The 12,383-nt window shown below is 35.7% G+C and overlaps 1 protein-coding gene across 1 annotated transcript in view; it reads right to left on the bottom strand.

Annotated features, from left to right (window-relative positions):
• Positions 1 to 2,904: 2,904 nt before the first annotated feature.
• Positions 2,905 to 12,383, bottom strand: part of ALKBH8 (alkB homolog 8, tRNA methyltransferase) — a 70,705-nt gene continuing 61,226 nt past the window's right edge. Inside the window, exons 11-12 of the mRNA XM_004090577.3 lie at positions 11,110 to 11,259; positions 2,905 to 5,416 (exon numbers count right to left, since the gene is read on the bottom strand). Of these exons, the coding sequence (XP_004090625.1) occupies positions 4,859 to 5,416; positions 11,110 to 11,259 (708 nt within the window). The 3' untranslated portion in view covers positions 2,905 to 4,858. The remainder of the gene's footprint in view (positions 5,417 to 11,109; positions 11,260 to 12,383) is intronic.

The raw sequence follows: 12,383 nt of genomic DNA, 5'->3' as shown, positions 1-12,383 counted from the left end.
TTTTAGTAGAGATGGGGTTTCACCATTTTAGCCAGGGTGGTCTCGATCTCCTGACCTCATGATCCACCCACCGCAGCCTCCCAAAGTGCTGGGATTACAGGCATGAGCCACCACACCCAGCCTATATCCTTACTTTCTATGTACTTCTATAGACTACTGAAATTTCTAGAAGGAAAGTAGATGTTCACCATGTCTACCATGGTTTTGTCATTTATGGATTTGTCTACTTTTCTTGCAGTTATATCAGCTTTTGCTACATATATTTTGAAACTCTGTTATTAAGTGCATAAAATAACAAAGCTAGAAGCCTTATACTATCCAGTTCCAAGACTTATTTTTAAGCTACAGTAACCAAAGCAGTGTGGTACTAGCATTAAAAATATTAATAGATACATAGAAAAAAAGAGTCCAGAAATATACCCACATATATATAGTCAACTGATTTTCCACCAAGGTGTCAAAGCAATTCATTGAGGAAAAAATAATATTTTCTAAATGATGCTGGAACAACTAGATAGCCACATGTAGAAAAAAAAATGAGCTAATTCCCACCACACATCACAAACAAAAATTAATTTGAAATGGATTACAGACCTAAATGTAAGGACTAAAACTATAAAACTCAGAGATGAGAATACAAGAGAAAAATGTTAGCAATTTGGGTTAGGTGAATATTTTTTAAATAGGACACAAAAAGCTCAATCTATAAAATTTTAAAAATTGATAAACTGGACTTCATCAAAATTTAAAATGTTGGCTCTTCAAAAGGCATTGCTAGAAAAATAAAGAGGCAAGCCACAAACTGGGAGAGAATACTTACAAAATGTATATATAATAAAGCACTTGTATCTGGAATACTTATAACTTAATATTAAAAAGGAGACAACTCAATTTTTACAAAATGATAAAAGATTTGACCAGGCACTTCACTAAATAAACATACAAATGGCAAAATAAGCATATGTAAAAATGCCCCAAATCACTGGTCTTTACAGAAATGCAAAGTAAAAGCATAAAAAGACCATTACACACCAACTAGAATGACTAAAATTAAAGACTGATGACATCAAGTGTTGACAAGGATGTAGGGTAATTGAATTCTCAAACATTGCTGATGAGAATGCAAACTGGTAGAGCCACTTAGGAATATAGTTCGGCCATATCTTATAAAGTTAAACATAGACTTACCATATGACCCAGGAAGTCAACTCTGAGGTATTTACCTCTAGAGAAATGAAAACCTATGTCCATATAAAAGTGTGTTCTCAAATGTTCATAGCAGTTTTTAAAAAACTATTAGTTCTAAACTGGAAGCAATCCAGACTAGAAAATGGATAAATAAGTTGTAATATATCTTACAATAGAATACTATTCAGCAATAAAAAGGAACAAACTAATGATATATGCAAGAACATGTATGAATCTCAAAAGCATTGTCCAGTGTGAAGAAAGCCAGACACAACTGTCTACTAAGTATATTCTTCAATTTATATGATATTCTAGAAGAGGCAAAAGTATAGCAATAGAAGGCAGACCAGTCTTTGCTATAGAAGGAGGGGACTGATTGAAAAGGGCAGGAGAAAACTTTTTGGGGTGATGGAAATGTTCTCCATTTTGGCTGTGGTGATGATTACATAACTATATTTGTCAAAACTCATCAAATTGTACAGTTAAAATTGGTCAATGTTATATGCAAATTACACCTCATAAAAGCTGATATAAAAATATTCTTAAACATTTCAACTGTGTTAATTTAGAACTTTGATATAAGTTGTTTTAAATTTTGTAGCTTCTAATATAGATACAAAAAGTATAAAAATCCTAAGTGTACAACTCAGTGGTTTATCACAAAGCAAACACCCATTTTAAATACCACCCAGGGAAAAAAAGAGAACATTGTGAACATCCAAGAAGACCACTCACTGTCTCTAACCAAAAGCATTACTTAGCCTTGTAGAAATATGCTTTGATATTACTGGTTTTTGAATTTTTACCTAAAGGAAATTGTGTAGTAGAGTTAACCTTATCCAAGAGATGTTGGGCCTTTGCCCTGGGTTCCTGAGAGTTGATCTCTAGCCCTTGGAATATGCTGCCTGATAAGCAAATCTGTTTACCTGGGGACTCTGGGCCAAGCACTATCAGCTTGACTTCCAGAGGGACTGAAGACTAAAAGTCAGCCACATGTGTGGTCAACCATGTCTGTGTGACTGAGTCTCAATAAAAACTCTGAACACCGAGGCTTGGGTGAGCTTCCCTGGTTGGCAATACTGCACCTGTATTGTCATGCAACGTTGCTGGGAGAAGTCAGTTTTGTCTACGATGCCACTGGGAGAGGAAAATTGAAAGCTCCATGCATGGAACCCTCCTGGACTGTGCTCCTGCACCTTTTCCCTTAGCTGATTTTAATTTGTATCCTTTCGTTGTAATAAACTATAACCCTGAGTATAACAGTTTCACAGAGTTCTGCAAGCCCTTCTAGCAAATTATCAAACCTGAGGGTTGTCTTAGGAACCCCAAAGTTGCAGTTGGCATCAGAAGTGTGGATGTTCTTTTGGGGACCCTGAACTTTGTAGTTGGTGTTAGAAGGGTGGTCTTGAGGACTCCTAAACTCTGCAGAAATCATATGGTATTAGTTTTTATATGGCTTTTTACTCAGCATTGTTTCTGAAATTCATTTATATTACAGCTTGTAAATATACTCACTTTAATTGCTTGGGTAGTAATGTACTGTATGAACTGACTATAATTTACTCACTCTACTGATGATGGACATTTGGACTTTTTCCAGATTTGTACTATTGCTACTGACAACCCTATATAGAGAAAAACAGAGAAATCCATCATCATAATGGCAGATTTTAAAATATCTGTCTCAACTTAAAAGAATGAGCAGACCAAAAAAAGTCAGTAAGAATATAGATTTTTATTATACAATTAACAAATTTGATTTGGCATCACTCAATACCTAAAATTCCTCTGGGAGTAATAATAATGAACATTTCTCAAATGCATACTATATTCTTACACTATTCTATGAGGTATACAAGTATACTTTCAGTGAATTTGCATAACAACTCTTCCAATCTTACAGCTAAGAAAACTGAAGCACAGAAAAGTTAAGAAATCTGCCCAAAATCCCACAGCTAATAAATGGCAGATCTGGAATTCAACTCTCAGGAAGTCTGATTCTAGAGCCAAGTTCTGAATTCCTATGCTATTTTTCAACATCTTCCGTTTTCTCTCCCTTCTTGAGTCAATTTTGGTATTTTTCATCTTCATAGAAAATCATGTATTTCATTTGGATCTTAAAATTTATTGGCATGACTTGACTTCAAACTTTGGTGTAAAGTGCCAGAATTTATATCAGAAATAAAACTACTTTTAGCCCTATATTCCTTTTCCTGTATCATGAGCCTTATAAATTCATCCCAGAGGGACTAGTACATCAGGATGTTGGACTGAAATTCCATGACAAAAATAATCATCCTCTCAACTAAGACCCATTATTGCTCACTATAGGTTTCTGAAAACTTGATGCTTCAAGTTTAAGTATCACTAGCATTAATAACAATATATATTAATTATATAGGCAGCTATAATCCACAGAAAGCAATTTTTCTTTAAAACAGTCTTAGGCATTACTACTACAAAAGTAATGCATACTGGGAGTAAAGTGTTCAAAAAATTTTTTCTTTGAAAAAAAGCCTTTTCCTTCTATGTGATAATTTGACCTACGGTTGAATTTCTACCTTTGTTCCTCGTGGAAACCTGACCTAAGTGGTAAGTTAACTGGGTTACTATTATGCAATATTGTACAGATTTTAAAAATAACCCCTGATTGAACCTGGATTGGGACAAACTACGAATCAACTAGAAATAACCAATAATGACACCACAGCTTTGGCTCTAAGGGCATAGTCAGGTCTGAGTGACCACATTCTAACTTTTGTCATTTAAACAAAGGAGTTAAAGGAGCACATTTGGGTTGTTTTTAGCACCCTGATCAATGAATTTGGAATACCAATTAACTCTTGATAATAAATTAGCCAGGATTAGTAGTTATTTCAGCCATTTAAAAGTAATCTTTTGCTCCAAGGTGACTCCTCTCTCATTTTATGTTTTTCATGGCATTTATCGCTATCTGGCACATAGTATCCATTTATTTATTTGCCTGCTGTCTGTCTCCCCTTCTAGAATGCAAGCACCATAAGGGCAAGAGCTTTGCTCTTTCTTATTCACTGCTTCATTATCAGTACTTAAAATAGTAACTGGTACATGGTTGGGTTCAAAAAATAGTTTTTGAATGAAACTCCTACTAAGTTCTGGGTATTATCTGATTGACTAAATGTTATTGGACACCCGCTATACGTCCAGCCCTGGGCTAGTCAGGCATGGAAACAGAATGGTTATTGTCTACGATTTTACAGAGCTAAAAATCATAGGTAAAACTTCAGACAATTTTCTATTGACCAGGACTATTTTCTGTATTAACATATAATTACTTCCCTAAAATCCTACATGATTTAGTATATTTAGTAGCACTTTACTAAAAAACTATTATCTTCAAAATCCTGGGCTCTTACCCAAGAATTACAAACACTGCACAAACTGCTTCAATCACTTTTAGAAACCACCTCTCCTAGGGAAGTAGGAGGAGCCAACACTACATCCGTGATGTCAGCCAACAGTAGACATTTGAATGTCTCCTAATGAATCCCTACTTCCAAATATTTCTTAGCTTTCCTTTGGTACTTTCCCACAAGTTTTCTCTTTAATTAAAAGGGTAATTAATTTATTCTCTCTCTCTTTTTTTTAAGTGAGCATTTCTTCTTTACATACGATGTGTTCAGGTAAATAATCAGGCCTTTTGAAGAATCACACACCAGTTTCCCTGATCATAGTAACTTTGCAGAATTCTGACATCACTCACAGTCCTGCAGGCAGCTTCCAATTCTCCCTCACGGAACACATGGTAGTAACGATGAAACACAGGACTTGGGTCCTGGGATCCTATGGGACCAAATGGCTCAACAGGTTTGCCTTTATCAGGATTTCCCTTAAGGTGCCAGGGAACCAGTACATCTTGAGAATAAAAAGAAGTCCTGTTAACATGAATAGGCAGCTTGGAATTAGAAACTTGCCTTGAATTACATCCTCCTTCCTGAGAGTCATTAATGCGGGAGACAGAAGATGCTGAGTCTCGACTGCCCATGTCAGGCATTTGCTCCACAAGTGACCTCTGCACTGAGGTATCACTGTTCATCTCCTCTTTCTTCCTTTGGCTATTTCTGTTTCCTCTAAGATACTTGGACTTCTGCTTATTATATTCTTGTTCCATTGCCCAGACATAAATGAGAGCCTTCCCACCTGGTCTCAGGAGTCGAACAATTTCTTGGAGAGCTGCCACTCTACGCTCCTAATGAAAAAAACCAAAACACATGATCACCCTGGAAGAGATAGGAAATCAGAAAAGAAAACTGACCATAGGACTGTTTTCAATTAGGATGGACAATAAGAAAATCTAACAAAATGTCTTATGTAAAACAAAAAAGAAAAAAAGAAGAAAGGGCATTCTGTTCTGTGATTAAGAAAAAAAGTGTTCAGGAAGGAGGAAGTAGAGAAAAGCAAAATTTATTTCTGTTAATCTTCCCTGTGACTTTTCCTTAACTGTCTGGCTAGGATACATGAAACAACTGATGGCTTCTTATAGGGCTATAAGTGGTAATATGAAGCACTTTGACGTTAATCATTTATATAATGCTTTTACAAAGGAACCGTGTCAACCATACTATGGAGACTTCTACTTATAGCCTTGATGAAGTTGTTGGTATTAATTCTCCCACTGAAAACAACCAGAAAGGCTGGGTGAAATACATAAAACAGCTGCTTAAGGCACTGGAGAGTAACACCGCAAGCAGGCCTTGAAGGGCTATAATCCCTGAGAGAAGGGAAGTAAGCCAAGGTGAGCTCTAGATTCACTCCAGCTTTTCCCTGAGATTATCTGCGAATTCATAATGTGGGACAACAGAATATGAGCAGAATGCAGAAGTCTTAGTTGCCTGAACAGATAGGGCTCAGAGTATAGGGAGGTCAAAGCAGCTGAAGGACAGAGTCATGGATAAAGAAGAAGCTGCAGGAAAATTATTCTGAAAATCTATATGCAAACACCCTTTGAAGCATTTGCCAGTTTCTAAGCTGCATGTACACAGGGTGAAATTCCAAGAAACTTAGCAGAGTAGCAGCTGGGAAGTTAAAATGCTAAACAAAAATTTTAGCAGCCAACGTTAGAGAGACAGACATTGGAATTTAAGATCTGCCAAGGTGTAATAGCCTTGGAGTACATTCCAGGCTTTCACTTGAGACCCAGAAGGGCTACATTACAGAACTAGGAACAAAAATAAAATAGATATAAATCATCCCTAATAAAGCATAAAACCAGTTCTCTGCAGAATGAAAGTGGTCTGCTTATACTTTATCTGCTTGTCCTTAGAAAAATTTAACTTCCTTCAGAGAAAAAGTACCCAAATCTTTTAACATAAAATGCCCAGCATACAATGAAAAATTATGAAGTATGCTAAAAATGATGACCAAGGACCGAAAAACAGAGAAAAAAAAAAAAGACCATAGAAATAAATCCCCAGACAAGCCTTTTTAATAACTATGGTTAGTATGTTCAAAAAACCAGAGGAAAAGATCAAGAATTTCAGTAATGATAAAATATATTAAGAAGTTAGAAATTCTAGAAAACAAGATGAATTTAAATTTTTAGCAAATTAAATACATTTACAAAGAGAAGTATTAAACTATAATTCAGGTCACTATAAATTACCCAGTTTGAAGCACAGAGATGAAAAAGAGGGGAAAATACAAAAAACAGTGTCAATCAAGAATTTAATACCTATTAAAAATATAATTTGTAAGATGAAGGCAGCATAAAGAGATTTCAGATACAAGCTGAGAGAATGTGTCACTAAAGAAAATAGCACAGAGAACTCTTCGAGCAAAAGAAACCTACTTCCTCTGAAACTCTGAAGATGCAGGAAAAAAGGAAGAATACCAGAAAGGGTAAATAATGTGAAGAAATATAAATGAAGGTTGAGAGCTTAAAACAATAAAATAATAACATATAATAATAATGCAATAAAAGGCAGAAGGGGTTAAATGTTATTAATGAAGTCTTACATTGTCAGGAAGGGGTAATCATGCCAATTTAAGGTAGACTATAATGTCAGAGATATATGTTGTCATGTCTAGGGTAACCATTTAAAAAACAATAAAAGAATATCTAATCAGCAAGCTAACAAAAGAGGAAAAAATGTAATAATAAACTACATTATGGAAATAAGGCTGGCAACGAAAGAGAACTAAGATACATACAATATTTGATAAACAGAAATTAATATTTCCAGTTCCACAGCTCTCTTAGCCTTAGATAATGCCTTCCTTAATTGTCAAAGTAACATACATTGTATTGTACACCCAAGTAGCCCATTCAAAATGGCCAAAAAGCCCAGGAAATAATTTGAAGTTATATGTTAAAATAGGAGGAAGCATCTTCAGCATGACTGATATATAGAGAAGTGAATTAACAGAAGGAAACTTGGTGAGGATTTTTCCAAGTTGGGTTTAAGGAGCTGGGAAATTAAGCCAAAAAATAAGACGAGACCATTTTATAAAAATGGTGGAAAAAAGATTATTAAAATAATAATAACTAATATTTTCTGAGCTTTTATTATGTATAATACACTATAACAAGTACTTTATGTATTGTCTCATTTATCCTGACAGGCCTGTGAGATAGGCTATTGTCATCATTATTTTACAGTTGAGCAACCTAAGTATTCAGAAATCACTAAAAATGTTTGTTCAAGGTCACAAAAGTAAAAAGAATGTCAAATAATAGAAGCAGTGGTGTCAGGGAAGAAGAGACTGGCACCGGAATGTAAACTGGATTAAAATAGAGATATCCTGGGATCAGTTGAAAAGAACAGTGTAGTACTGAAGGGATGTGGCACAGGTCAGTAGACTCTTTTAATTCCCTTACCTCAATGTGTCCAGATACTTGGATGAGATTTTCCACATAAAATCTTATCTTCTACCCTGTATCATCTTTCACAGTGCCATAAAAATGATCTCTATCAGGCATTTATCTCATCAAGGTATTCCCATGTGTTAGACCTTTCAATGACTCTCTAAGTCCAAATCATAACTATGGCATTCAACCAACAACACATAAATCCAACAAATTATAAATAAATAAATAAATAATGCTGCCTCCTCCACTAAACTATGAGCTCTATGAAGCAGGGACTGAGTCTTCTCCATCTTGTGCCCAGCTATTTGCTTAATAGTAGGGTGTAACTGATTTTCAACGCCTTTTTTTTTTTTTTGAGATGGAGTCTCTCTCTGTCACCCAGGCTGGAGTACAGTGGCACGATCTCAGCTCACTGCAACTTCCACCTCCTGGGTTCATGCAATTCTCACGTCTCAGTCTCCTGAGTAGCTGGGATTACAGGCGTGTGCCACCACACCCAGATAATTTTGTATTTTTAGTAAAATGGAGTTTTGCTTTGTTGGCCAGTCTGGTCTCAGACTCTTGACCTCAAGTGATCCACTCGCTTTGGCCTTCCAAAGCACTGGGATGACAGGCATGAGCTGCCACAGCCGGCCTCAAGGACTTATTTTTATGGTGGTAAAATATATGTAACAAAATTTGCTATTTTAACCATTTTTAAGTGTACAACTGAGTGACATTAAGTACATTCATACTTAATGGTTGTGCAACCATCACTATTATCCATCTCCAGAATTTTTTTCATCATCCCAAACTGAAAGTCTGTATCAATTAAATCATAACAACTCCCATGCCTCCCTCCCACAGCCGCTGGTAACAACTGTTCCACTTTCTGTCTCTATGAATTTAACTATTCTAAGTAGTTCATATAAGTAGAATGATATAGTATTTGTCCTTTTGTGTGTGGCTTATTTCACTTAGCATAATATCCTCAAGGTTCATCCATGTTGTAGCATGTGTCAGAATTTCCTTCCTAAGGCTTAATAATATTCCCTTACAGGTACATACCATATTTTGTTTATCTATTCATCCATTAATGAACATTTGAGTTGTTTCCACCTTTTGGCTGTTGTGAATAATGCTGTTATGAACATAGGTGTATAAATATCTGTTCGAGTCTCTGCTTTCAATTCTTTTGGGTATGTATCTAGAAGCAGAATTGCTGAATCATGTGGTAATTCTATGTTCAATTTTTTGAGGAACCACTGTACTGTTTTCCACAGTGGCTGATCCATTTTACATTCCCACCAGCAATGCACAAGAGTTCCAATTTCTCCACATCCTTGCCAACACTTGCTATTTTCTATATTTCCAATAACAGCCATCCTAATGTATGTGAAGTGGTATCTCATTATGGTTTTGATTTGCATTCCCTAATGACTAGTGATGCTGAGTATCTTTTCACGTGCTCATTGGTCATTTGTATATCTTCTTTGGAAAAATGTCTATTTAAGTCCTTTGTCCATTTTTAAATTGTTTTGTTATTGTTCTATTTTTGTTGTTCTTTATATATTGTGGATATTAATTCCTTATCAGATATACAATTTGCAAATATTTTCTTCTATTTTGTGGACTACCTTTTCACTCTGCAGTGTTGTTTGATGTACAAGTTTTTAATTTTGATGAAGTCTAATTTATCTATTTTTTGTTTTGTTGCCTGTGCTTTTAGTATCATATCCAAGAAATCATTGCCAAATACAACATCATGAAGGTTTTCTCATGTTTTCTTCTTAGAATTTTATAGTTTTAGCTCTTCTGTATAAGTCTTTGATCCATTTTAAGTATTTTTTTTTTGCATATGGTGTAATGTAAGGATCCAACTTCATTCCTTTCCATGAGGTCAATGAATTATTTTTTAAATAAATGACAATAGATATGGAGAGAAAGTTGGACATGACAGATTTCTAAGATGATCATATAGAACTTCATACAGGGGAGGGTATCCAACATATATTTGTGATTGCAAAAAATGGATATAGATAGATTTGTGTACATTATTATCTTTTATAACTTGAAAATAAGTTATAGTAATAAGTTATAATACAACAACTGAGTTGTAGCTGAAGCTGAAGTTGTAGCACACCCCAATGTGTGCCAAACATTTCTTCCAAATGAAGCGGATTTTTAAATTTACTGGTATAGCTGCTCCTTTCAAGCCTTTCTCCATTTGCAATAATGCCTCTGAAAGCCACTGAAGCCTAGTGGCTTTTGCTGTAAAGAACCTAATATTGTTTGCTGCAGCCCAGCAGAATCTCTTGGTTACTATTAAAAGTAAAAAGACTAATGACACAGACAGTTTTCTGATTTGTTTTGATTTGTTTTGAACTCAGTCAAGTCATAAGGTCTACCGAAACTGCTGGTGAACCATAAGGTGAGCTATAAAGCTATTGCTTAAATCAAGGGAATGACTGCTGACACCCAAGAAAAATAAGTGGTCTTTTGTTCTTTAAAGAAAGAAAGAAAATATTAAATATTAAATTCATTTATTTTAAAACTAAGAACATACTAAGAGTCAACATACTACTACCAGCTAAAAAAGACAGAGTTTTGAAAAAAAAGAATAGGAAAGGAAGAAAAACAGAATGGGAAAGAAGTAACACTCACATGTCAGGGATAAAACTATGAGTTGAGAAAGAAAAGCTGAGAAAGAAATAGAGAAGGGACTCAGAGCCTGAGGAGAGAGTATACTCAAGAAGCCCAGAGCTGATGATCTCAAATTCTCTTCCAGCTAAAATTCTGTGACTCTGGGTTTGAAGGAAGGCATTTAGAAGTGAATGAGACTTGGGGTAGGAAAGAGGTGAAAGCATGCAGCAATAGAAGGGTGGAGTCTCATCAGGCCTCTGTTTAAGTAGAAGATACTTAAACAGTTGCCCATCTTCATTCTGCATGCTCTCTTACAAAGAGGGCAAACTGTGACAAGAAAAGAGAATGGAAAAAACTGAAAAGCTAAAACAGGGACCAAAATCAGCAAAATTCATGAACTCTTCCTGCTGCTTTACCTACAAGTTCTTAAGAGAAAGAAAGACCGTACTTACTGCTGTTGCAAAATGATGAATAACAGCAATGGAGATGCAGGCATCACAAGACCCACTGCGGACTGGTACTGCCAATGCATCACAGACAAAAGCCTGAAATTGCCTCTCTCTACAAATGTCCACAAGGTTTTGGCTACGATCACAACCAATCTGTAACAGAGAAGGAATTCCGTAACATTTTGTTTAAATTTCACATGAAATTAAGAACTATGAACTTATTCCATACCTTAAAGTCATTAGACAGATATCACATTCATTGTGAAATGGTCTGAGACCATGATATTATCAGTTCTTACAGCCAGTATAAAATTGTACAGGGCAGCATTTATTACCTTAACAGATATCAAACAGAACTCCAATCAGTGAAACAAAAAGACTGGAATAAAAATGATAGTGGTGGAAATGGGAGGTCCAAATACACAGCTAATTGATGACCATTCAGAATCTGGATGTTTCTGTAATATCACACATTTAAAACTGGAACGTATCCCATAAACATAGACAGTCTTTTGGGGGGAGCTGCAAATAAGATGTTCTAAGATATCTCTCATTACCATATGTACTATATTGTGATATCCCAGGTAGCAGAAGGATAGGCAATTTTTTTCTGCTTCTTTATACTTTTCAACATGGATTACTTTTACAATCAGAAAATAAAATCCCCCCAAAAAAAAATCAAAATAATTTTTTTTTTGAGACGGAGTTTCACTCTTGCTGCCCAGGCTGGAGTGCAATGGCGCGATCTCAGCTCATGGCAACCTCCACATCCCAGGTTCAAGCAATTCTCCTGCCTCAGCCTCCCAAGTAGCTAGGATTACAGGCATGAGCCAACATGCCTGGCTAATTTTTTATTTTTATTAGAGATGGGGTTTCTCCATGTTGGTCAGGCTGGTCTCGAACTCCCATCCTCAGGTGATCTGCCCGCCTCTGCCTCCCAAAGTGCTGGGATTACAGGTGTGAGCCAACGCGCCCAGACAATTTTTTTTTTATTTTTTAAAGCTACTTTTTTTCTGCTAAATGCCAAAACTTATCAAGAATAAAGTGTTGAACTCAAAATTTATAAAGTGATATTTAATTAAGTCTTTTCATATACCCGAACAATCCTATAGGACTGATTGCTAGCATGGCGGGCAGCTAGCAATATGCTTTTCTCTCCCTCAACAGGTGAGACCTAGCATGCCTTATGCATGCATCTGGTTCTGTGAGAAGTTTTTAGGAGCTGGGATTTCCTATCTTCTTTCTCTCTAGTTTTGTTGTTGTAGTTGTTGTACACA

The sequence above is a fragment of the Nomascus leucogenys genome, chromosome 15 (assembly GCF_006542625.1).
Source record: "Nomascus leucogenys isolate Asia chromosome 15, Asia_NLE_v1, whole genome shotgun sequence".
Taxonomy (NCBI): Eukaryota; Metazoa; Chordata; class Mammalia; order Primates; family Hylobatidae; genus Nomascus; species Nomascus leucogenys.
Note: the sequence above shows the minus strand (reverse complement) of the source record. Positions and strands in the feature narration are given on the sequence as shown.